This window comes from Protopterus annectens, chromosome 5.part0, assembly GCF_019279795.1.
Source record: "Protopterus annectens isolate FY-2018-M chromosome 5.part0, PAN1.0, whole genome shotgun sequence".
NCBI lineage: Eukaryota > Metazoa > Chordata > Ceratodontiformes > Protopteridae > Protopterus > Protopterus annectens.
In genome coordinates, this window is record NC_056735.1 from 761490102 (window position 1) to 761517622 (window position 27521).

General features: G+C 41.3%; 1 protein-coding gene across 3 annotated transcripts in view; it reads left to right on the top strand.

Moving 5' to 3' along the window:
* Nucleotides 1-27521, top strand: part of ELMOD1 (ELMO domain containing 1) — a 736789-nt gene that overhangs the window by 139231 nt on the left and 570037 nt on the right. For all 3 annotated transcript variants that reach the window (XM_044072606.1, XM_044072608.1, XM_044072607.1), the window contains exon 2: nt 18646-18725. In XM_044072606.1, the coding sequence (XP_043928541.1) occupies nt 18709-18725 (17 nt within the window). In that variant the 5' untranslated portion in view covers nt 18646-18708. The remainder of the gene's footprint in view (nt 1-18645; nt 18726-27521) is intronic.

The following is a 27521-nucleotide window of genomic DNA, read 5'->3' on the forward strand; positions in this document are numbered from 1 at the left end:
GGTAACTGAGAGAAAACTCTTTCAAGAATGTGAAGTTGGATTTCTGATATTAAACCTACTGATTTTCTCACAGTGTGTATGTATGCATGTGTGTGTGTGTGTGTGTGTGTGTGTGTGTGTGTGTGTGTGTGTGTGTGTGTGTGTGTGTGTGTATGCGCACACATCCCATGATGGGCTGATGTACCATCCAGGACTGGTTCACTGCCATGTCCCATTGATTACTGGGATGAGATCTGGCTTGCCTGTAGCTTTGAACAGGATAAAGCAGGTACTGGTAACTGCTGTAAAACAGACAGGTAAGTGTACACTTACTACATTGTTTGAAACAGTGCAGGGGACAACAAACTTCAGACGCCGATATTCCAACCTAATTACTGTTCAGCACATTGAACATGTAAACCGCATTTTTGAATGGTTTACATTCTGACGTTCGATGTGTTGATAGTAAACCATAAAATCTGTCAGTAAATATTTTAAAGTGGATAAAATTCCACTGAGCCATTAGTCCATTTTCAAGGGGGAAAACCAGGGAACAAATACTTCAACATGGAAGTACAAAGTATAAAAAGAAAAAAAAAAAAACTAGCATTAAGAAAATAAAATGGCAAATTTCATAGAATTAAACAAAGTAGCTCAGTTCAGTTAATCATGTATGGTACAACTAAATTATGTACATGGATTAAAGTGAGTTCATGCTAAATTATGTACATGGACTAAAATGAGTCTGTGCAAAGGTCGTCTGGAGTAGAAGAAAGAGTCAGGAAAGGACAAAGTATTGAGTATATGTGCATTTATTCAAATTTGTACCGTAGAACTAAGGTATACGACTTAATTTAAGTTGTTAATTTAATCATTGATGCCTAGTCAAAAGTAAAGTATAGCAAATCTATTTTTGATTGCTTGTTGTTGTAAAACACTGACTGCACCATTCAGTGGGCACAAAGCCTGAGGTGAGGCTATGATTGAACATAATGATTTTGTGGATTGCCAGTTCATTCCATAGTTTGTGTTGAACTCCTGTGTTCTTGTCTTTGGAGAGTGTGTCTTTTAACTGTGCAGCCTTGATTACAGGAACTTTGCATTCTTTCGGTATAGAGATGGGCCCTTAAGAGGGTGGGTGGGTAAAGTTACAACTGAACCTATCTGCCAGGATATTGGCAATGTCAGTTGATTCTGTATATTTAGTGCCATTGTGCTGTAACTCAGAGCAGATCTGAGTGTTGGCATTGAGATTCTTGACATAGCTATAGAATGCTTTGTGGTTGTCCTTAGAATCAGTGGTGATTTTGTTTTCATAACTAGCTTTGGAGGATTTTATGAGGGATCTCAGCTTCTTACTAAGGCTGACCAGGGAGTTCTTCCAGTCATGGGATTTTACTATTTTTTGCAACAATTTCTTTCTTCGGTTGTAGAGTTTGTTTATGGCAGGGGAAAACCAGATTTGCTTCCTTTTTTGGGGGGATAGCATCTTGGTTCTGTTAGGGATAGCATGATCCATGCACTTGTGTAAGTGCTTATAAAGTAATTTGTGTAGGATTCAGCAGTCTTACCTCTGTTGTCCGACGGCTTGGATGTCGTGAAGTTTGCCACTTCTGTCTTAAGAAGTGTGACGTTGGCTTTGGAGACGTGGGGGCTGGATGTGGATGTCTAGGCTGATTGGCTTGTGGTTGGATCTGACCAACGAGGAATTGACCTCTGGTGACGAACACCGGTCGCCCATGTTGGTAATGACCAGGTCTAAGATATTGCTGCCCCTGGTGGGGGTGTGGATAGGTTGATACAAGGCGTTGGAATTTATGAATTCCAGAAAACGTTGAGCAGAAGAGTTGGTACATGAGTAGTTTTCCCAGTTAATGGTGGGGTAGTTGAAATCACCCATTATTAGGGTGTTGGGTTGTACCCTAATATTTTCCAGTGTATCAAGAAATGAGGAGTGGGAATCCTGAGGCATGGTGGGGGATCTGTAGCAAGTTACAAGTTGGATTGCGGTCTCACCCAGAGTTAGTTGCACTTGGACAATCTCGGATGCATTATTCTGAGCAACTAGCCTGGAGGTGTAGATATCCTTAATGAATATGGACACGCCTCCACCTTTAGTGTTTTGGTCCAGATTAGGTGGCCAGAAGGTGTGGTATGAATTATAGCCTGGTAATGCAGGGGTGCTCTCTGGAGCCTTGAACTAGGTCTCTGTCACTGCACAGATGTCGATGTTCTCCATTTTAAGGAGTTCCTCGAGTGAATGCATTTTGAGGTTTAGACGTCTACCATTGAGTAGCATTACCCTCAAATTTTGCTTGTTTGTACCTGTTATGGTGGTGAATTTGTCATTTGAACCTTGCCTAAAAAAGCACTATAGGGGTGGCAAGAGCCTTAGCCAGTATCCGGAATCCCAAGGGCAACATGTTCAGGCCATCTCGGGCAAAGCATCATGGTCTGTCGATCATGTCATCCCAGGCAGACAGATACTGGATCCAGTTAGAATGACACCAGAAGCTTTGCCAATTGTTAAAGTCAATCATTTTGTCCTTGTACTGTGGTATCATTCTGGGTGATGGCAGGATGCTACTCAGGGCTAGGGTCATACCTGCCTAGGCTACAAGATCGGAGAGCTCCTCCATGTCTCTTTTCATGTAGTCCAGGGAGGTACGTCTCAGGTCATTCACACCAACATAGACAATGACAGAGTCATATTTGTACTTGTTGTGGAGTGACCTGAGTGCATGCATTGTGTGGCGGACCCTGGCACCCGACAGGCAGCTGACAGTAACTTTCTCCTTGTTTAGCCTGGTGAGTGGAATATCAATGTGCCTGACTATAGAGTCACCTATGTGTTGGGTACGTTGTTATGCCTTATGGGCTGTGGTTGAGTGGCACACTGAGTTTGTGGGCTATGTGTCGTTTGGGTTGTATTGGGGGGTGGAGGTTGCATGTGTTTCTACTTTGGAGGTCTCTGTTGCTTGAGCAGATTTTTATTGAGAGCCTCCGTGAATGTAGGTTTGTGTTTTGTGTTGCTATGTGTGTATTTTGGTGGTTTTGAGGGACTATGTGATGAGTGTGGTGTGGTGCAAGTGTTTACCTTCTCCTCTTGACTGTCTAGTCCAGTCTTGGATGAAGAGAGCTTTGCTTCCAGTTTGGCTATATAAGTGCATCTCTCACAGATTGTAGTGTTGGGTGGTAGGAGGAGAGGGTTGTCTGTGTACATGAGGCAATTGCTGCATTGATCCAAGATGCCCAGATTCGTCATGTAGACAGGAGAAAACACTGGTAGCTGACCCTTAGACATGTCTGAATAGTTGCTTATTTATTAAGTACTAAAAACTGTTTTCCTCTAGACAAGTGAGGAAAGTTGAGTGCTGTAGTAATTTGTAGCTTATTTAGTGCTTACAATGAGTTCTGAACAAGTGCTGAGCTCAAAGAAACAGATTTGAGTGCTAAAACTAAAAAACTGGCTAGTTCTAAGGGAAAATTTAAAGAGCAGACTTTATGACGCTGGGAATAGTTTAACCCTAGCTAAGCGGCGATGTATAAAGTGTATTTTGTTTAATGTAACAGTAGCAAATGAGCAAACTGATTTAAACAAATTAACCAATACAAAGCTAAAAACTGAACCCCATTCCAGCAGCCTTCAATCAGACAAGTTCTAACTGCACTGCAGGGGAACCTTCTCCAAAAAAAGATGGTCTGGATTAGTGCTGAAGTTATACAAACAAAGCTAGATTCAGCAGGTCTGAATTTAGTCTGTGCTACAGCAAACATGGTGTACCAATTTCTGAAATAAACAGTTCAAATAAGCAGGCACAATAAGCCTTTAACCAGAAACTCCCAGCTCAGAAGGGCAGAATCTACCCTCTCCTCCCACAAGAGGGCAGACCACACCTTCTTAATGTAAAATAACAGGCCCAAAGCCGAAGTGCTTAAACCAGAACAAATACACTTTTAGAACAACAGACACTAAGCCTTCAGTCAGCAACTCCCAACTTAGAAGGATGTAAGCTACCTGCCCTGTCACAACAGTGCAGACCACAAACCTTCTTAATGTAAAACAACTGGTCTGAAGCCCAAGTACTTCAACCAAAGGCTTAGAATAACAGTTACAATTTAATCAGGCTACTAAGAAGCAGTAATAAATGCAGCAGAATAAATGCAATAAAGTAGGAAGAAACACAAATACAGTAAAAGCAGATGAATAAAGTGCATTTTTTATATAACAATAGAAAACGAGCAAACTGATTTAAACAAATTATCCAATTAACCAGCAAAAAAGCTCAAAACTGAGCCCTATTCCAGCAGTCTTCAATCAGACAAGTTCTAACTGCACACTCCTGCCACTAGGGTGCAGTGGAACCTTCTCCAAAAAAGATGACCTGGATTAGTGCTCAAGTTATACAAACAAAGTTAGATTCAGCATGCCTGAATGTAGTCTATGCTACAGCAAACAAGGCACACCAATTTCAGAAAGAAACAGTTCAAATAAGCAGGCACAATAATCCTTTAACCAGAAATTCCCAGCTCAGAAGGGCAGAATCTAACCTCTCCTCCCACAAGAGTGCAGACCACAAACATTCTTAATGTAAAATAACTGGTCTGAAGCCCAAGTGTTTAAACTAGAACTAATACACTTTTAGAATAGCAGACACTGAGCCTTCAATCAGCAATTCCCAATTTAGAAGGATGTAAGCTACCTGTCCTGCCACAACAGTGCAGACCACAAACCTTCTTAATGGAAAACAACTGGTCTGAAGCCCAAGTGCTTAAACCGAAAGGCTTAGAATAACAGTTACAATTTAATCAGGCTACTACCAAGCAGTAATAAATGCAGCAAAATAAATACAATTGAGTACTTTTAAGAAGAGGTGAAAGCAAAATAAAGTGCAATTTTTTTAGTAAAGTGCAAGGAGATAGGAAGGAGGAGCAGAAGAAAAATTCAAGGTTAAGAACCTAAGTGGGTTGGCCTTCTCAAATGTTCTCTCTATATTAAGTAGAGTGAACACCAGACTGGGAGGGGTTTCCCAGATAAAATTTACAGTAGGGGCGGGCAACTGCAAAGTCATCAACTATAACAACTCTGCAAGAATAGGGTGGAATGGAGGGGAATATGTAAGCTTCTGTACAGTAACACACCATTAAAGTGATACAGTATGTATTCAGAGGTTATGGGAGTCAGACACAAGACTTTGTAATGCAAAACAACAAGGCCAGTCCAAAGATGTAGTTCAATATTTATTCTCTAGCGCCTCGGCCACAGTAAGCCTTCAAGGAGTAACACATGACACATTTACAAGAGTTTATATAGCATCAACTATTAACTTCAATCAAACAATTAAACAATTAATTCATTAAAATTGATAAAATGCATTGCAAACTGAATTAAAGTGCATTTCCAACAGAATTAAATAACACTTTTCCAACAGCACTCAGTATTCAAACCCTTAGGAATTAAGGTTTCATACTTTAAAATAAAAATAGTTTCTTTCTTCAAAAGAGCATTCCTAACCAAATTATCATTTAATTCATTTACAAAAACCTGTTCCAAAACAGTTGCTGTCAACTTATCACATTTTCCCTCATGACATTCATAAACATGTTGAGCCAAAGGACTCTCTCTAATTTTTTGACCCTAATATCCCTCAAATGCTCCAATAATCTTACCTTAAACATTCTCTTTGTTTGACCAATATAAAACTTATTATACCCACATTTAATAGCATATATTACTTTATCAGTTCTACAGCTATACTGGCCATTTGGTCTAAGGTTAATATTATTTATATAGGGAAAACAATTAGTTACATAGGGGCAACCACTACATTTCCCACAAGGTAACAACCCTCTCATAGCAATATGGTAGTGCATTTTCTCATCAGGTTTATAAAATCTAGTATGCACTACCATATCCTTAACATTCCTACCTCTCCTATAGGAAAACATTAACTGTTTTCCATTAGATTTTTCAATTCAAAATAATTTTAAAAAAATTCCCAAAAATGTAAAATACATTTTTTAATGCTCTCACTACAAATATTATAAGTGGAAACCATAAATATCTTTTCCACATTTTTACAATTCATAATATCATACTTATATTTACATAATGGTTCTTTATTGTACATATTATGTAATATTTTATTGATATCCAAATCAATCAAATCAATATCATACTGTCTTTTTTTAAACATATTCCTAGTGGATAATATTTCATTCATAAATATATTATCATCATTGCATAATCGAGAAATACTCAAAAATTCACCATACTGAATAGCTTCCATAGTATGTTTAGGATGGCAACTAGTGCCCATCAAAAAATCATTCGGCAAATTAAATTTTCTATGAATACTAGTAATAATGTTTTGTCCTACAATACCCTGTAAATTAATATCTAAAAAAGAAACTGTTGTTCCACATTGTATTCCATCAAAACATATATTAAACCTATTAGTTTGAATATCCTGTATAAAATCATTAACTGTGGGTCTACCCCCTCTACATAAAAAAATCAAATCATCAATAAATCTAAAATAAAATATTACATAAGTTTTAACAAAGTAATTTGTATAAATACATTCTTGTTCAACTAATCCCATAAAAATGTTAGCATACATGGGTGCAAAAGGCGCACCCATGGCTGTACCTTGAATCTGATGGAAAATTTGATTATCAAAATAAAAATAATTATTAATTCCAAACAAAACTTCACTAAATCTAAGATGTAATGAGTTAATGGATAGTCTCCCATCTGTTTATGTACTGCCTCAATTCCAAATACATGCTTGATACTGGTATAAAGACTCTTAACATCTAGTGTTAACCAATACATGTCCTCATCCCATTGTACATCTTTTATTTTATTAAGAAAATCAAAAGAATCTTGTATGTAAGACGGGAGCTTCTGAGCTTCCTTTAACAACACTTGATGCAAAATAACTCCTAAATTATGTAAAAAAATATTTAGTGGCTGAAACTATTGGTCTGCCCGGAGGGTTTCTAATATTTTTATGAACTTTGGGCAGACAATAAAAATAAGCTGGACCAGAATTGTCCACATTTAATTTGTTTTAACATCAGTTTCTAGCCAATATCCCAGCCTCAAACCTCTATGTATCAAACACATGTATTTGTCTTTGGCCTGTTTAACAACTTCTTCCGAAACTACACAGTATACTGTTTCATCGTTTAATAAATCTAAACACATTTTGTAATATTGTGTGTAATGCATAATTATTATTTTATTCCGTTTATCAGATGGTTTAACAACTAATTCCTTTTGTTTGGAAAAATTAATTAATTCTAACCATTCTTTTTTAGATAAATTATATTCAACCTGTGTCAAATCTAAATTATTTAACAATGAATTTATCTCAAATTCAACCATCGCATGAAAGCATCACATGAAAGCATTTTTATGAATGTCATGAGGGAAAATGTGATACATTGACAGCAACTGTTTTGGAACAGGTTTTTGTAAATGAATTAAATGATAATTTGGTTAGGAATGCTCTTTTGAAGGAAGAAATTATTTTTATTTTAAAGTATGAAACCTTAATTCCTAAGAGTTTGAATACTGAGTGCTGCTGGAAAAGTGTTATTTAATTCTGTTGGAAATGCACTTTAATTCATTTTGTAATACATTTTATCAATTTTAATGAATTAATTGTTTAATTGTTTGATTGAAGTTAATAGTTGATGCTATATAAACTCTTGTAAATGTGTCATGTGTTACTCCTTGAAGGCTTACTGTGGCCGAGGCGCTAGAGAATAAATATTGAACTACATCTTTGGACTGGCCTTGTTGTTTTGCACTGTGGTACAGTTAATTGTTCCTTACTTTACTGTCGTTTGCTACAAGACCTTGTAATGTTAATGGTTTGCTCTTCCTTAACTTGCCCTTATAAGGCTGTTGTGACATTTTTGTTGTTTTTGTCCAGGAAGATGCCAGTTGGTGAGAAACACAGCTGACTACAGGAAGTGGGGAAGCATCAGGGTCCACAGATTCAAACAAGAATGTTAGAGGAATGGGGTTATTCTAATAGGTTGTGTGTAGCCTGATATTCCCCAAACCACAGGCATTCACTGTCTAAATTTGTGAATAACGTGAGATCTGGTATTGTCAATTTTCATTCTGTCCTCAATTGTTGGGTTCGGATGTGATCCTTGGATCCGACTTGTCCATTACTAAAGCTTGTGGTAACCTAAAAGCTCTCAAGCTCTGCCCTTTCCCATAATGCACCAGCCCCTAACATACCTCACTTTTCATGAAAAGATGTGGTCAGCCTGAGCTCTCGAGCTTGTATTAAGATAAGTGATTTTTTTCTTAATATTGTTCCTTCTTAACATATAAATATATTTTTCTCTTACCCTTTGCACTCTGTGCATTTCTGTTTTACCATTGTTGGTAGCTTTTCCCCACAGTCTTCTTTGTACTTGTTAGTGTTGTTCTTAGTACTATTGCTGGTATTTTTCCTTTTTCTCTTTAATGAGTTAAAAAACAAAAAAAAAACTTTCTTCATTTCTTTCTCTTTTCCATTTCGCAAGTCCCCATGTCTGATAAAGATCCTGCCGGCTTCAAAAAGTGTTAAAAGTGTGGGCATAAATTACTTCTTTCTGATGCCCACATTTTATGTTTAGGACCTCAACACTTATTGTTCTATCTGTAAACACTTCAACCCATGGGCCATAGCAGATAGAAAAAATAAACAGTTATTTAAAGAATTTCTTCCATCTTCATTCAGAGAGGCTCAGTCCCCCAAGACTAAGACTAAAGAGACCTTGACTAAGTCTCCAAGACCATCCACTTCATTGACTCCTTCCTTGGAGCCACTGAACAAAAAATCTAGATTGGATTCAAAAGCCTCTCAGATCCAGTCCCATTCAGATCCGACGAAAAGATCTTCAGATCCGAGTTCTTTGGATCCAAAGACATTGCTGTGAACAAAATATTCTCCGAGCTTGGATCCAGTGCCTTAGTCTAGGGTGCCCTCTCCTTTTCTAGAGACATCATTCCAGGTCATCAGCCCTTGCCTCAACTTGTTCTTCTAGCAGTCTGACTGAGGAAGATGTGGACAGAATGATGAGGAAATTCCCCTCGGCACAGAAACAGGTGGGTGTTCTCCCGCCTCCTACTACCTCGGGTCAAGGAGTCCATCCATCCGTTACACCACCATTGTCTGTTTCTTCTCTGATTCTGGTTGTTTCAGAGTCTCTGGACCCAGACCTTCTGAATCCTTCCAGCTCAGATCCAGAGAGTACTCTGAGTGTACCGGCTCCAACTTCTTTGGATACAGATAACTCTCTGAGCCGAAGCTGCTTTGTCAGGTCTGAGGCACTGGAGTCAACACCAACGTTTTTGAAGCCATCTGTACCCCTCAGAGCTTCAGCACTGGATAACTTGGCTTCCACCTCAGGGAGGTTACTCTTGGAGCAGAGGGAGGCAATGGTCCAGAAGCCCACCTTCTCAGAGCTAATGTTTTCCTTCTCTCCAGAGAGATCTGCCTTTGAGGTAGTGAAGAGAATGTTTTCTTTTCAGATAGGACAGATGGATCCAACCCCTTGGATCTTCCATCTGGTTCCCAGATGTTTCTCCGCTTAGAGCCACATCATTCTACACCCCAGAGGCAGCCAGCGCAAGGCATCTAGACCACCCAACATGGTCGTACAATCTCTTCTGATACTTTACCAAAACATCCCACTGAGGAAGTCCCTCAGAAGAGGAAGTGCAAGAGGAGGCAGTTGGACTCTCCATAAGAGTCAGTTACTGAGGATACTGATTTCGATGAAGGAGAAGGATCCCCTTGATCACCTCTGGAAGATGTCTCATTTGAATACATTCTCCAGCTCCTTAAACAGAGATGTGGTTGGTCCCCCAGCAACCCTTCACTGGAGGAGTCAGTATTTCTGGAAGCTTTTAGAGCTGGCCCATCTACCTGGGTTATTCCACCTGCAGACAAGCTCATTGATTTGGTCTCTATGTGAACATCTAAGGAACCTGACTCAGTTGAGCCATTCCCTAAGAGGCCAGATCAGATTCTGGCTCCACCTGTCGGGAAGGAATCCTGGAGTAAAGGGGTGCTTATGTATGCCATGATCGTGGCAGCCACCAAAAAAGAACTTGCTGAACAAAGTTAATTTGCTCATCCCTCTAACAGGGAATCTGGGGTGATGGAAAGATTTGGAAAGTGTGTTTATACATCAGTGACCTTTGCTGTTAGGTCACTGAACTATTTGTCACATTTTACTTGGCTACAAAGGGACTTAATCAAGGAACTTTCAAAATCTCTTTCAGCGGAGATTACTGCTTAGACTTAACCTTCCATGGCCTCTCAGTTGGCTACCCTACATTTCAAATTCATCCATGAGGCTTATCTCGCTTACAGCCGAAGGTGCCTCAAGGGCATCTGGTTCAGCCATATCCATTAGGTGGCATGCTGGATAGGCTTATGTGACGTTGCAGAGCCTTTCAAGTTCTTTTCATCAATGCACCATTTGATGGCAATTCATTGTTTGGCCCAAAAGTGAAGGACACACTCTCCAGGTGTTGAAAGGATGGAAAGACCCTGTCTACTGTGGGCGTATGTTTTTTGACCCCTCAAAGATATTTTCCTAGAAATCAATGAAGTAGTCAGAAGATGTAGTTCAGAAACTCCCTGGGTTCTTTCCAGGACATGCGTGGAGATAGTTGACCTAGGGTCAGAGGGGAGAACTCTAATGAATGACAATGCCCCTGCAGCAGAGGAAGCCTGTAAAACCAAGGGTCCAGAGATTCTTTCTCTGATAGATCCTACCAGCGCTTTTAAAAGAAGGCCCAATTGTCCACCTCTGGAGGCAATTGAGGGTCAGCTATCCCTGCACCAGAGACCCCGGCTAGATATAACAAAAGATATTTGGGTGCAGAGGATTATTTCCAGAGGTTATATAATTCTCTTTTCCCTTCCACCTCCAACTGTATACAAAATTCCCATTGTTCCACCCAGTCAGAGGAAAGCAGTAGCACTAGAAATGCAAAAGCTGGTAGAAAAAAAAGAGCCATCCAAGAAGTCCTACCAGACCCATACCCCTCAACCTCTTAGTGCAAGAAATCTGGACAAAGCCTGACAAAATGTGTGGACAAAGGCCCAAAAGTAGGAACACATTTTAAATATTGTTGTTATAATATTAGAATGTTGCTGGAGTAACAGGGTTTGTTTTAACATACAATCTGCAGTAGTTAACTTCATTTGATCAGCAACCTGTAGGTTACGGATCCAATATGGATCCGAGCCGGCAGCATACCAAGCAAAAGATCCAAGCTCCAAGCTCCTCCCCCTACCCATACTGCACTGCAACCTCCTTCCAATCTTCAGATCTTGTTTGCTGCAGCTTTGCCAGCACAGGATTCTTGAGCTCCAGTGTATGTGTGTGTGTGTGTGTGTGTGTGTGTGTGTGTGTGTGTGTGTGTGTGTGTGTGTGTGTGTGTGTGTGTGTGTGTATATATGTGTGTGTGTCTGTGTGTGTTCTTTAGGATGTCAGAAAGTCAGAAAGTCAGAAAGTGACTTTCACTAAGTGCACAGAGTGTGGCCACAAGCTGTCTCCAGCCGATGGTCACACTCTGTGTGTAGTTTGCTTGGGGGTGGCCCATTTGTCTTCAGGCTGCAAGATTTGTGCGGCCTTCAACCCCCAAGCCCTGTGGGATCGCAGGAATAAGTTGATTCTGGCGGGTCTTCTACCCGCAGAATCAACTTCTGCCTCTTCTTCTTCTTCAGCTTCCTTACCAGCCACAGCTGTGGTTGTTCAGCCTTCTGGCGCTTCTCTCCTGTCTGGGACTCACCCTTCCACCTTAGCACAGGGAGAGAGAGAAGCCAAGAAGATTAAAGAAAAGCACAGGGATACAGAGAGACATGTTGGATAAGGATAAAGATAGAGAGAGGGGCACAAGCGACAGGCCGAGTTAGATCCCACTGCCCCTCCCGCTAAAGTAAAAGTTGCCAGGCCATCCTCTCCTCAGCTCCATTCACCAAACTTTTCTCCAGAGCCAGAGGAGGAGGCTGAGACCACCCTCGAGGTCGTCTTTGTGTCAGCTGTCCCGGCCGGCGTTGGTGGCATCCTCCAGATCAACCAGAAGCATCTCTGAAACAGACATGGATCGGATGATGAGAAGGTTTATACAAACTCAAATGCAGATGGGGGAATTGCTGGCCCCCTCCCCTCCCAGTGCGAGGAGTTCGGCTCCTTTTTTTGCCCCAATAGCTCCTTCTCTGACCCACCATCAGATATCGGAGTCTATGGATCCGAGGAGCCCCGGAGTCAGGGGGTCGGTGCCGATGGTGCCTTTGACCTCGACGCCGGCCATGCCCACGAGTCTGTCAGATCCGCTTTCGGATCCGAGCTCTTGGAGCCGAGAGTTGGGCGTCGGATCCGAGGGGATGAGTGTGCCATCGGCTCTGTTGTGGTCGGGGCATACTGTCCCTTCGGGTCCAACTTCAGCTCCGATCCCTTCAACGGATCCGAGGGTCTCGGCTTCTAATTTCAGGGAGGCCGGGTCTCCCTCGGCATTTGACGTCGTGGAGAGGGTTCTCTCTGGAGGATCGAGACCCCTCACTCTGTCCTCAGGGTCCATCCCTGCTCGCTCGCAGTTGGGTTTGTCTTCCGTCATCCAGTCCCCCAGGGACAGCCTGTGTCCATTGCGCCCCTGACAGTTCCCTTGGAGGAACAAGAAACCATTTGTGAGCCCTCCCCGGAGAGCCCACCCGAGGAGGTCCCTCACAAACGCCAGTGTAAGAGAGAGGAGGCACTTGGTCTCCCTCGAGTCCCTCACCGAGGATACTGACGTGGAGGAAGGGGAAGGTTCACCCAGATCACCCCCTGAAGGCGTCTCCTTTGGAGACATTATGGAAATCCTTTGCCAGAGAGGGGGGTGGTCCACCTAAAAACCTTCCTTGGACAAGTCAGTATTTCTGGAGGCATTCGACACAGGCCCATCTACCTCTTGGATGTCCCCCCTGGCCGACCCTCTGGTGGACCTTATCACCACCAGAACTTGGAGGGAACCAGACACTGTGGAGCCTATACCCAAAAGACCCAACAAAATACTGAGTCCACTGGCAGATAGAGCTTCTTGGAACAAAGGTTCCTCAGTTGATGCCATGGTGGTTGCGGCAGCCACAAAAAAGGAACTTACCCAAGAAAGTTCCTCGGTCCACCCCCCCAGACAAGGAGTCCAGGGCCATGGACCGTCTTGGAAAGCGGACTTTTGCTTCAGCCACCTTTACTATAAGAGCGCTGAATTACTTGGCCCACGTAATTCGACTGCAGCAGGACCTCGTGAAAGAGTACGCCGAGTCTCCCCTGGAGTCCATGTTGGCCGAGGATAAACAGACCTTCTCGGCTCATATGGCCACTCTCAAGTCTGTGTTCAATGCGTCCATGCGTTTACTCTCTCATGCCACCAAGGGAGACGCTAGGGCTAGCGGGTCCAGCATTGCCTTACGGCATCACGCCTGGCTCCGTCTTTGTGATTTCTCGGAACCCTTCAAGGCGTCCTTTGCTAACGTACCCTTTGATGGTTCCACCCTGTTCGGGAAGACTGTCTGTGATACACTTGTCCAGAGCGAGAAAGACGGGAAGATGCTTTCAGCCGTAGGGATCCTCTTCTTTAACCCTCAAAAGTCCTTCTCCAGGAACCAGCAAAGGCAAAAGAAGCTGTGGTTCTGGAAAACTCAGCAGTCCCAGAATGCTCAGGACTCCTTCTCCCCCAGAGGCAGAGGGGGACAAGGCGGATGCTGGCCCAGAGGCAGAGGGGGGGTCAAAGAACTTTGGGTCACGTGAACCTTTTTCAGAGCGACCCGCGCAGCAACCCTGAGGGGTTACCCGACTGCTCCTCTTTGGAGGCAGTCGGGGGGCATTTTTCAATGCATCTAGCCCAATGGGAGTCCATCACGACAGATCGCTGGGTGCTTCGAATAATATCCAGAGGCTATTCTATTCCCTTCATAAACAAACCCCCTTACACAAGGCACCTCCTGGATGTCCCACCCACTCAGAGGGAGGCCGCGGCCTTGGAAATACAAAAAACTACTAGAAAAAAAAGCCATCCAGCAGGTACCCCAGACCAGTCCAGATCAGGCATCTATTCCAGGTTCTTTTTGGTGCCAAAAAAGACAGAGGACCTAAGGCCGATTCTCGACTTGTCAACAATGAGCCTGTTCATTGCCAAGGAAATGTTCTGGATGGTCATGCTTCAATCCATCCTGCCCTTCCTGCAGGAGGAAGACTGGTTGTGCTCGATAGACCTCAAGGATGCATACTACCATATTCTGATGGACAGGTGATCCAGGAGGTTCCTCCACTTTCATTTAGGGGCCAGTCATTATTAATTCAGGGTCCTACTCTTCGGTCTCACCACAGCCCCTAGGGTGTTCACCCAGGTTATGGCAGTTGTAGCGGCCCACCTGAGACTTCAGGGCATTCAGGTCTTTCTGTACCTGGACGACTGGCTTCTCACCACCCCCACCAGGCATCTACTCTTGCTAGCCAGAGATTTCTTTCTCCGGATATCACCTCGGCTAGGAATTACCATAAACCTAAGAAGTCATCCCTTCAACCTGTTCAAGTGTTAGACTTCATAGGGGCGAGAATAGATTCTCACCAGGCCAGGGCATTCTTAACCCCAGACAGACTACACAGCCTGACATTCATGTGTTAGCACTTCTGCAGTCCCCTGCACCCCCTGCAGAATTAGTCCTGAGAGCCTTAGGGTCCATGGCAGCAGCTATCAACCTGATCCCTTGTGCTCGTCTGCATATGAGAATTTTACAGTGGACTTTGCAAGTTCAGTGGTCGATCCTTCATCAACCTCTAGATTTTCCGATCCCTCTGAGCAGAGTGTGCAGAAATGCTCTCAAGTGGTGGCTACAATCTCGGACTTTGCAGGAGGGACATCTCTATCTTGCACCCCAACCCCAAGCCATGGTGACCATGGATGCCTCCCGCCTAGGGTGGTGGGGGGAGCATTGTTCGGGCAGGACTGTTCAAGGCACGTGGACTCAAAATGAGACCGTTCTACATATAAATGTCCTAGAGATGAGAGCGGTCCTTTTAGCGTTGCAGGCCCTTCATGCTTATTTACCTCTGGGAACTATTGCGATCCAGTCAGACAATATGTCAGTGGTCTGGTATATCAACAAACAGGGAGGAACCAAGTCTTATCCCCTGTGCCGAGAAGCCATGAAAGTCTGGGAATAGGTGCTCTCCATCAACCGCTTTCTGATAGCAACGAACATTCCAGGTCGGCCCAACATCTTGGCGGACAAATTGAGCAGAATTATCCTTTCTCCATACGAGTGGTCTCTGAACCCTTGTGTAGCGGAACAGATCTTCCTCAAGTGGGGTCAGCCTTGCTGCGATCTCTTCGCATCGCCTTCCAATGTGAAGTGCAGCGAGTTTTTCGCTCTAATCCCCCCGAGGGGGGGAAGCCCCAAAGATGCTCTTGTTCATGCTTGGCCACCTGGTCTTCTTTATGCATATCCCCCGCTCCCGCTCATGATAAAGTTCTTACAGAAAGCTTGCTGGTTGGGGAGCCGATTGATCCTCATAGCCCCATTCTGGCCTCATCAAGTCTGGTTCCCCTGCCTACGGTCTCATCTCATAGCTCCACCTTGGATCTTGGATCCCATTCTGGATCTAATTCACCATCCCTAGGGAATGCTTCCTCCGAATCTGGACAGGCTGAAGCTCACAGCTTGGCTGCTCCAGTTGCACTAATTGCTAGGACTCCCGGTATCTCTTCTCCTGTTAAATCTATCTTGGTTGTGGCACATAAATCCTCTACCAGGAAAATTTATTCTAGCAAATGGAGACACTTCTCCATTTGGGCTTCACAGAGAAATCTAGATTCTTTTACCGCTCTGATCCCAGCGGAATTAGACTTTTTGTCTCTTATCTTCCAGCAAGGAGCCAGCTCCTCCACAGTGAAGGTCCAGCTGGCGGCTATTTCTCATTTCCATGTAGGGGGACAATTTAGGCTCCCTCGCTGCTGCCAGAATTTGTAAGACCTTTTTGAAAGGCACTTTTATTCTGTGACCCCCTATTAAGAATCTGTCACTGCTTTGGGATCTGACTGCGGTTCTTCAGGCCTTAGTTGTGCCTCCTTTCATGCCCTCGGCATTAGTTGACTTAACATTTTTGTCATGGAAGACTTCTTTTCTGGTAGCTATAACTTCAGCAAGGAGAGTGTCGGAGCTGCAACCTCTTTGTATGAAACCCCCATACCTTGTGTTTCATAAGGACAGGGTGTCTCTCAGGATTAATCCATCCTTTCTTCCTAAAGTCACTTCTGAGACAAATATTAATCAATCTATTAATTGCCTGTCTTTTTCCCTAATTTTCAGAACAAAGTGGAATACAAACTTCATTTGCTGGATGTTCACAGGCAGTTATGTTTTTATTTGCACAGGACGGCAGTCTTTCGCAAATCTGATCAACTTTTTGTTTCTTTTGCTAAGCTCATTTTAGGGAAACCAGTTTCAAAGGTGACTCTGGCTAGGTGGATTTCCCTTTGTATCCTCAAGCATACAGAGAGCTTGGTTTACCAGAACCAGTAGGAGTTCGTGCCCATTCTATACGTTCTATGGTGACATCTGCAGCATTCTGGTCTAGAGTTTCCCTGGATGACATTTGCTCAGCGGCTATCTGGGCGTCTTCTCACACCTTTATTAATCATTATAAACTGGATTTGGTGTCTAGAGGAAGGGCTTCTTTTGGCTCTGCAGTGCTCCGGAATATCCTTCCTTAAGGGCCTTCCAAGATTTTGGTTAGCTGGGGACTCTGTCCCACAGGTTGCTGATCAAATGAAGTTAACTACTTCAGATAAAGAAGTTATGTACTCGCCATAGCGTTCCATCTGAGTAGGTAAACTTAAATTTGTCAGCAACCGTCCCTCCCTCCTTTCCCCTTGCCTTGGCATTTTTTTGCTGAACTCGATGTCCAGAGTTCACGAGTTGAAGGTTTGTCCTTGATTTAGGGGTCTCAGGTTAGTTTGTTGGTGTCATGTATGGAGTGACAAACTCGATCTGAGGATTGGAAGGAGGTTGCAGTGCAGCATGGGTGGGGGGGGAGGAGCTTGGAGCACGGATCTTTTGCTTGGTTTGCTGCCATCTCGGATCCGTATCGGATCCGTAACCCACAGGTTACTGACAAATGAAGTTTACCTACTCAGATGGAACGTTATGGTGAGTACATAACTTCTTTTTTTCTGAAGGATTTGAAGTCTGAGTCATTATTTAGTGACTTCAAACCTCAGATCATCCCAGTAATTTGCCAAAAAACACAAGTTTTATGAGGAATAAGCCAAAAATATAAGCCAAACGTCTGGACATTCTGTGAAAATCTGTGCAATTTAGAGGTATGACCAGATCTTACTCAAAATTCTTTTTAGTGCCAAAGAAAACAGAGGACTGGAGACCAATTTTGGATCTCACCATTTTGAACAAGTCAGTTTGATGTACAAAGTTTTGAATGGTCACGGTTTAGTCCAGTCTATCTTTCCTGGGCAAGGATGACTGGATATGCTTGATAGACCATCAGGATGCGTGCTATTATATAAAGATGAATAGACAATTCAGAAGGTATTTATGTCATTATCAGTGTAGAGCACTGCCCTTTGACCTCACCACAGCCCCCAGGGTACTCACCAAATACACACACATGTGCGTGCGCACACATGCATGCGCATGCAGACAAACACACACACACAAACACACACACACACACACACACACACACACACGAGCACACACACACACACACACACACACACACACACACACACACACACACACACACACAATCTCTTCTGCTTTCATGCATGCATTCAGTCACATACACAGACAGAATCATAAACAAACATACACACACTTTTTTCTGTTTTGCTTACTTGATCTTTCTCTCTCAGTCCCATACATGTATACACTCTCACACACACACTTTTTTAAAATTTTTCTTTCTTTTTTTTTTATTTTACACTTGCTAAATAGCAAAAGTGCTGCTTTGCGAGTGTAAAATAACGTCTTGCTCTCACTTTCATTGACATGCATGCATACACTCACATACAGACATAAACACACACTATTTTTTTAATTGTCTTCTCTTTTTTTTCATATTTTACATTCACTAAACAGCAATAGTGCTGCTTAAGTGAGCCTAAAATAATGGCAGTCTTTCTGTTTTCTCAATTTAAGCTCCACGGCAGCTTGATATGCTGCCGTGAAGCGGTGGACTCGTTTTTCAGCACGTTTACTTGTACATTAATATCCTGCTGGCGAATGTTCATTCTCCAATCAGGGTGCTGATGTACAGTTTTCCCATTCTCTAAAACCTGATTAATTACACAGAATGTTGTTAGCTGCATGTGTCAAATGTGATAAAACAGCACAGATAGAAGGGATTACCTTTTTTTTTCCTTTTGCAGAGCATACTGTGTGATAGAAACTATTAAACTGTGAGGGGAATGAACATAATGAAAGTCAACTGTACTTTGAACTTTTTATAAAGATTATAAGAAAAGCACTTTGTAATGATTTAAAATATGGTTGCAGTTTGACACAATATCTACTTTCGCTGAAGTCGTGTGTGCAGTAACAGAGCATTTAATTGATTGCCTTCTTTTTTTTCCACTAGGTTCTTCATCCTAAATCTGTGGTTATAAAAGACTAAGTGCACATTTACATTAAAAAGATCATAATGAAGCACTTCTTAAGGTAAGTGTTCTGCAGTATTTCTGTGCTGACCAGTGAATAGTACATTCTTGATTTCTGTAATCCTGACCATGTAAACAGTTTTCTGCTAAGTATATTTGCAGTTCATTCATATTATATCTCAATTCCCTCAAGGAGCAAGTCTTGTTTCTAGATTTAGCAGCTAGGAAACATAAACCTAATTACATCTGAAAAGTCCTAAAACTATACATTCTAAAGGTTATTACTGTATGCTGCAAAATCTGCAGATCTTGCTTTATACCTTGTATTCATGTAGCAGAGTCTTTAGGTTGTTTTTCATATGCATACATGAACTTTCTCTGCACATTGACACTTTTGCATCTGTTAGAGAATCTGTTCTCTAACAGATGCAAAAGTGTCAGTGTACTGTTCAACACCCCCTTCAATGAACTCTCTCATTCATAATTATCACTTTTTTAAAAAGTGTTTCCCTTCTTTGTCATAGATTTACTTCTGTTTTTAAATCTGATGAGCTCATAATGACCACTTACAGACGCAGTCTATGAGAAAGAATGGAAAACTCAAATTTTCCCTACAGTGTTTACTAGGTCCACATTAGAATATTTAGTGAAAGCATTGTGACATAATTTTTGATATTGTATCTAAGCACAAGAACAACCCAAAGTCCTATGGCAAGCATAAAGATTTCTTAGAGAAATAATCAGCACATATAACTGATGAGAAATTCACCAGAAAGGATATGCAGCACATGGACTCAGTATCTCAGCAGTGTCATTGCCACTTTTAGAATGCTTCCTTTCTCTTCTTAATGTCCTCTCAGGCCTTTTATGTGTGGTTGTCTTTGTTTTCTATATTCCGTGCAATCAAACAGTTACAGATCTGTGATAACTTACTTAGCAAAGCAAATTAATATCCACTGTAATCCAGTAAAGCATTAGTAAAGCAACCTAGTCAAGCATACCTTTGGATATGTCATTGTAGTACGTTATCAGAGGACTGGTTGATTACACAGAATAAATAATGACAGCAGAACACCTGAAAAAGACATTTATTTCTGCAGTGGGATAGTGTTATGAGTGCAAGAAGCGTAATTGCAGATGGGCATGTAATCTTACCATAAAACATGTATATTGATTGCTTTCTCAATAGGCTGTATAACAGAAGGAAGAAAATCATGGCAAAAATCAGGAGGTGCAGCACCCAGCAGGATAAACGCACTCTCATCAAACTAAACAAACAACTCAGGGGACAAGTAAAGTCTATCAAAGCCAAATTTGATGTAAAGTTGGCCCCCCAGGCCAAGGACAACCACAAGGCATTCTTTAGCTATGTCTGCAACCTCAAAGGCAATATACAATTGTGTGCAGAACTCATTGTAAATGGAGCCGCCTATACTGAACCAGACGTTATAGCAAACCTACTGGCTGACAAATTCAGCTCCAACTTTAACCTTCTCTCCTCCTCAACCTTCCCTCAGGAAATATCATCAAATATAACTCACCCTGCTATCACTAGCAAACAGGTCCTTAACGCTCTCACAAAGGCCAAGAACACTGCATCAATGGGTCTAGACAATATCCCAGGATTCCTTCTAAATAGCATGAAACATGACTTATCAGGCCCTCTGGAATTGCTATTTAACTGTAGCGTCCAAACAGGCTTTATACCTCATGAATGGAGAGCAGCAACAGTCATCCCTCTGCACAAAGGTGGGCCATCTACAGATCCTGGAAACTACATACCCATAAGTCTCACTAGTCGTATATGTAAAGCCATGGAAAGAATTATCATGGAAATGATCAATATGATATAGTAAACCTTCAGACACTGGACCCAACCCAGTTTGGTTTCATCAAGGACAGGTCATGCCTACTCAGTCTGGTGAACTTCTCTGAGAAGGTCACCAAAGCAATGCATCAGGGCAAAATGGTTTGCACTGCCTACCTTATCCTGGCCAAGGCATTTGATACAATACCCCACTCGGGCATTGTTGACAAACTCAAGAGGTTAAGTACAAACCCATATGTCCCCTAGTGGAAAACCAACCAGCTCACAGACAGGACCCAGGAGGTTAGAATTGGGGGAGTTCATCTGTACAAACAGTCACAAGTGGAGTCCCTCAGGGATCAGTCCTTGCATCGCTCCTTTTTGGCATTTACTTCTCTGAAGTCAAGGCCAATATCAGTGGTCTTTGGCTGATTAAAGTTGCAGATGATTGCAAATTAGGAGCAGTCATTGAATCCTACGCTGACACCAAATATTCTGGAGCTGGCACAGACAAACAGCTGGTGTCAGAGCCATGAACTAAAACTAAATGCCAAGAAATGCATAATAGTATCCTTTGGGAAGTTATCCACCCCTGATAACTATCATATTGGCAACACACCCCTTAGAGTTCACCTAGTAGTCAGGGGCTTAGGGACACACGTAGATAGTAGTCTAACCTTTGACCATTATGTGTCTACAGTAGTGAGGAAATTATACTATGTTGCACAACTTATAAACAAAGTTATGGCATTTAAGTCCAAGGAAGTCATTGTTCCACTGTATTCAGCATTCATCAGACTTATCATTGAGTACAGTGCCCCCTTTGGTATGTACCTAACCAGGAATATCCAACAATTGAAATGTCCACAGAGGTTCCTCACTAAAAGAATACAGGACATAAGTAAATGTCCTATGCAGACCATCTCAAGGCCCTATACTTGTATTCTGTCTCCTACAGGCTTTTGAAGGGAGATCTATGCCTCTCATACAGGGCAATGTCAGACCTCACTCTGATGGACCTCCTGCCTATCAACAAAACAGACACCGGAATTACACATTATAAAGACTTAGACCTTGCCTGTGACATAAATAGGACCTGCTGGAGAGACAGGTATGTATACCAGAGACTACCCTGTTTCTGGAACACGTTCCCCATCCATGTGAAGCAGAGTTCCTTCGTAATCCAATTCAAGTGTAACTTATACAATTGGATGGGGAACAGAAAATTCATCCCTGGTTTGGCACTGATGTCTCTAATGGACACAGGCAACCTGTGAATGGTTCATCTCCCAGGCCCCTGCTTGTAAAATGTTTCATCTCCAAAACCCCCCACTTACACTTATCAAGGGTAGCAGAACTTGTCAGAGATTTGGGATGCATGGCTAGGCTTAAAAAGGCCTTTGTGGGCGTTAGCCTAGTAAACACCTATGATCCTATATACTGCCCTCTCAGGCGGAAAGTGTTTGGATTGTATGTAGAAGGCAGAGCAGTAAGTCACGAGAGATGTATTATAGTGGAGTAGGTGCTTCTAGTATTATGTATTTAAATTAGAACTGACTAGAATGGAGAGAAATGTATGTTGTCATGTATATTCAGTATACAGTGGGGTTTTCTTTTTATTATTATTTTGATACACAAAATAAAATTTATGCTTGGCATATGTGTAAACAAAAGCCACATTTGGATATGGTTACCTATGAAGGACCTAGGAAATGTCATCAGGGTTGGAGAACCTTGCCTGATGTTATGATTTCCTGCTATTTATACAAGAGACTTATTAAAAAAAGAAAGATAATAATATGTGACTAGCACACAGAACTAATAGCGTAATACCATTGATTTTGTACCTTGTATTGTGTTTCTTCCACCATGGGACATCCTTGCCTAAATTGCACAGACTATTTTATGTTGTTGTTGATGTTTATATGTCTGTGTATGTGTCATTTGGCAGGGTGGGCAGAAAGAGGCATCTGCCATTGTAGAGGGCACAAGTGAGGACTTTTTGTGTATTTTTAAACAGTGGGTTTGCATAATTTCTTTGTGATAGCATCAAGTCTGCAGCTTTAATCACTAGTAGTTTACACATTTTCTCATCTGGGTAGTTACTTCTGCTGTACATGTGTGGCTTTGCTTGCTTGAAAGACCTACTGTATATCTACTTTCAGTTTACCAGCTTCATTCTGCATTGCTTTCATTATAACTGCTATGAGATTCTAACCTACATTTGGTAACTGATGGATGTTATGCTTTTCTCTATTCTTTGTACCAGACATCTGAGATTGTGCACCTCTGCAAATTAGGGAAAAACAGAATCTACTTATCTTTAAAACGAGAGCTCAAAACATTTTTATTTAGAGACGTGTATCATTATGTAAAAATACAGCTTGTGTTTGTGGTGATTTTTAATTCTGTGCTTAGTTAACTGTATTGTAAATGACCCTCATCAAGTTCTATTAAAAGTAATTTTTTATTATTTTTATTATTTTATATGGTGGGCCTTTGTGGCAGTTCCAGCCAATGAGCATAATAACTAATGTAATTTCCATAATGGATGAATGTTTCCTGTTTCTTTCTCGTCCATTAATTTTGATGCTCAGAACTCAAAAGAGACTTTGATGTATTGGTTTGCAGTTTCTGCTTGTTACTTTATTTTTTTTCCTAGTCAGCAATTTACTCTTTTCTTAAATATCCTGTATGAACTGCTCGACCTCTTTTCTTTTTTTTCCCCTCTTACTGATACAATATCATAAGCATTGCCTGGACTAGAACAGAATACTTCAGACATCAGATTTCAAGAAGCGCTTTGTCTGATTAAAATGAGTAGAAGCTTATGGGCTGTTGACCTGCGATCTCCACAAATATCTAATTCTGAGCCTGTGCTGTCGTTTCTATTTCCCATTAAATCATTCATTGACCAGACATGCAGTCAGTTATAAATAATTTAGCATCACCAGGCTTTGGTTCCAGGATGCACAGACCTGTTGCTCTTTACTTTAAGAAAGTTTAGTATCTTGTAGTCGCATATTTTGCAATTACATCAAACTAATATTTACAAGGCAAGGCGCTGTAACAGTAAGATTAGCCTAATACAAAAACTCAGCAACACTGGATAACTTAATGCCCGCATTACTTTACTACTGTTATAGAAATATGTCCACATTTAAGTCAAAAGGGGGAACTGGGCCAGGTAGGTAAACAAAAGATATTTTAAAATCCTCCACAATTACACCAGCTATTGTAAAAGTACAGTCATATCTGTACAGTCGAACCTAAGTCTAATTGCTTTTTCAGCTCTGAGGAGTTGAGACAAGCAACATTTCTTTGCGAAGCTATGTAAAAGTTTTCTTCGTCAGCCTTTCTGGAGACTGGATTCAGTGACATTTAAAGTGGTAGTGACTTAAAAAAATGACCATTATATATATATATATATATATATATATATATATATATATTTATGTTAAGAAAACTATGTGAAAATCTGGCAGCCCCTTGATATGCAACAGTCATGAAAACCGAGTATAAGCATCTGACACCAGCTTCAGCTTCCGTGCCACTGTCAGCAGCATACTGTAGGTATAAAGTAATCACCTTCCTCAGTTATAAGCTCCATCTACCTGCTGCTGAAACCTACCATTTGGAGTTTTTTTTTTCCTTATTCCTTTATTAAACTCTTTTAAAAAAGGTAATGTTAGCTAGAAATGGGGTAGGGTGGGGGGATGTGGGGCAATTATCATTAAGGATTTAACAGTTTTCTTTTGGGCACACACAGATGCCTTATAACAGAAGGAAGTGTTGACTAGCATGCTGGGAACAGGACATACTAACTTAAGTTTAATTGGAAGTCATCTAATAAAATTATTTGGCTTGCTTTATGAAAAGAGGACAGACCTGGTACAGTTTTGAAAAAGGTAGCTGTCTGCTGAATAGATATGGTAGGAGAGAAAGGTACAAGAACCTGTTCCCTAACACAGTGTTATCATATATCTAGTGTATATCAGATTTCATTGTCTAATCTAGAAAACACTTTCTCTGATTACCTAATATTAGTCAGTGATGGGACCTAATTCTGTAAAAGATTAGTGTAATGAGTTTCATTTTAACTTTACAGTTGTTATTAGATTAATGAATCTACAAAAAAATTCCACTTGAAAGTCAGCAGCATGTTTCTATGTGGCAAAACAGTTTGACCTTCTCACTCTAAGTATGAACAAATTTTAAAGTCCAATGGATGTTTTCTTTAACAGCTACCGTACTTTTTGTGTTACAACAGCCTGACATTCTAAGATTTGAAGTGAAAAAGAATAAAACAGATTCAGCCTAAAATGTGAAAATGTACTGCCATTTACTGCTTGGATATACAGCTAAGCCTTGGAGATGTCGTCTGTTCACTCTTCCTTCCTCAATTCTGTCAGCCATCTTCTCCTTTTAAAATCACTTAACCAGGTGTTGGGTGTGTATTAATGCCATTCAGTGGTTCTCCAATTGCACAGAAGGTAAAAATGCTCAGTTTAATGGGAAGAAACTATCTCCTCCCCTTGACCAGGGCCCATAGATGATTACCAGGGCTTGGTGGTTCTTCCACTTCAGTTCACCATATTTGTCAAGGATATTATGGAACACTGAGCTGTTGATAAGCTACTGCAGCATACAGCTGATTTAGCATTATTCTGCCCTGGACCTTTCCTACTTGCTATAGATAATACACACCAGAGTAGCATTATCATAGTACAGTTGTGGCTTCCCATGTATGATCTCATGTTGAATACGGAGAAAACAATAGTTTTGTTATTTTAGACCAATTATTTATTGTCAGTGAAAAAAAGAGTTCTCCATAATACCTTTTCAAATGCCTTACCTATTGACTGACTCATCAGTGGTAATTAGCTTATGTTTGAAATACATGTTCAGGTTGCTATTACCCATATCAGCCAAAAACTGGGGAGGCACAGACCAAAGTCTTTATGACCCCTTATACATGTCAATGGACCACTACATCCTTTCTCTTCCAAACGTTATTTCTGCACAGTAAGTATTCTGATGAACTTAAGCTTCCCCCTAGTAGCCAAAATGGAACAGTCCTGTAATAGAATATCTGTATTTGCTTCAGGGTGTCCCCAGTGTGTACATCTCTGTACTGCTGCACAAGTTAAAATAGTTTTAATTCAAGCCCATAAAGTACTTTGCTACCCCAGGTATATCTCCCTAATGTCCTAAAATGGTATGTCCCCACTTGTAACTTTTGGTGTAATGCTTCTAATGTTGTCATCATAAATATGGCTCAACAGATACTGTGAATCAGGTTTTTCTTTTGTTGTAGTTCATCTGTAGAGCAAAGGTCCTGCAGGATTTTGCTAGATGCCCTTAACAAATGATTTTACTTTTGCCCAAAATATTAACTTCACTTAAAACTCTGATTGCAGTTTAAGCATGACTTGATCAGTTTCCTGTATCAAAGTAAGTTATATACCTAGTTCTGACTTTTTTACTCCATACTCTTCAAATGAAATTGTTTCTGTTGTATATCACCCTTCCTACTACTGTTTCCTTGTCATTCACCTCTTTATCCCCCAGGGATCTTATTCACTGTATTTAAGTAATACAAGATGGGCTTTTTTAATTTTCTTATCCTTGGGTATTTATGCATTTGCAGCCTTTCTTTATGTTTCCTTTCTCTATTTCTTTATTTGTTTTTGTTAACTGGGTAAATTAAGTGGTCCAAAGATCATTTCAGCCATGACTCAGGCCAAAAGACACTACCAACTTTTCAAAACAGTATATATAACTAGATTACATTCTGACTCATATTTCAAACCTACATTTTCATTCAAGTTTTATTATGAGTTCATAGGTAAGTACTAGGCTAGCTGCCCTTGTGGGCCATTTTAAGCCTATCCAATTTCCCTTTTTGAGCTTGAAATAGCCCATCCCATTTGGTTATACACTGGCCTTTTTCATCCCAGTGGTTGATAATTATATATTATCCCTAATGAGAATAACTGGAATCTTACCATAGATAATTTGAAGGGACCAATACATGGGATAAAGCATTTAGGAGCTGCCTTTGTCCATTAGTAGTACAAGGGCAGTTCTGGGGTAAATCTTCTGTTTCCCATCCATAGATCTACATTGCACATGAATATGGACAGGGATGAACTTTGTTTCATGTGGATGGAGAGTCTGTTCTAGAGCAGCGGTATCCTCTGTGATATACCTGTCTCTTCAAACCATTCTGTTGATGTTGCAGAAGAGGGTTAGATCCCTAAACTGAGTATTTCTGATGCCATTTGACTTGCTGATGTGCAGCAGGTTCATCAGTAATGGGTCGGGGGATGCACAGGTCACATTTAGCAGTCTGTAGGTTACCAAGTGTAATGACAGGGCTTTGAGTCAGTCCATGTAGGGCATGTTGTTTAGGCCTTGTATCCTTTTAGTTAGGTATCTCTGTGGGCATGTGTCTGGAGAGTTACATGCCAAAGGGATTATGATATTCAATGACTGTCCTAATGAAGGCTGAGTAAAGGGAGACAATGACATCCCTAGATTTAGACACAATCTTTTTGTTTATAATATGTGCCGTATAAAAAAACATTTTTACAACAGTGTAGACACATATTGGTCAAAAGTTAGGTCAGTGTCCACATACATTCCTAAATCCCAAACAACTGGGTCAACTCTTAGGAGTGTATTGTCAATGTGGTAGTTTCCTGGGGTAGATGACTTCCCAAAGGACAGAATAATGCATTTTTTAGCATTTAGTTTCAGTCAATGATTTTGGCACCAGTTATTTATTGGAGTCAAACCTTCCTGCAGGATGGATAAGTCATTTGAGGATTCAGTAACTTCTCTTAGCTTGCAGGCATCTGCAAACTTAGTCATCGAAAGCTCTTTGGTGTTGGCTTTTGCTTTAGAAAAGTATATGCTAAACAGGAGAGGTCCCAACACAGAACACTGTGGGGAGTTGACTGGTCTCTTTGTGGAGTTAACTTCCACTGTTTTGATTTTCTGTGAGCTGGTTGGCAACCCAACAGGGGACATTGGGAGTTATTCCCA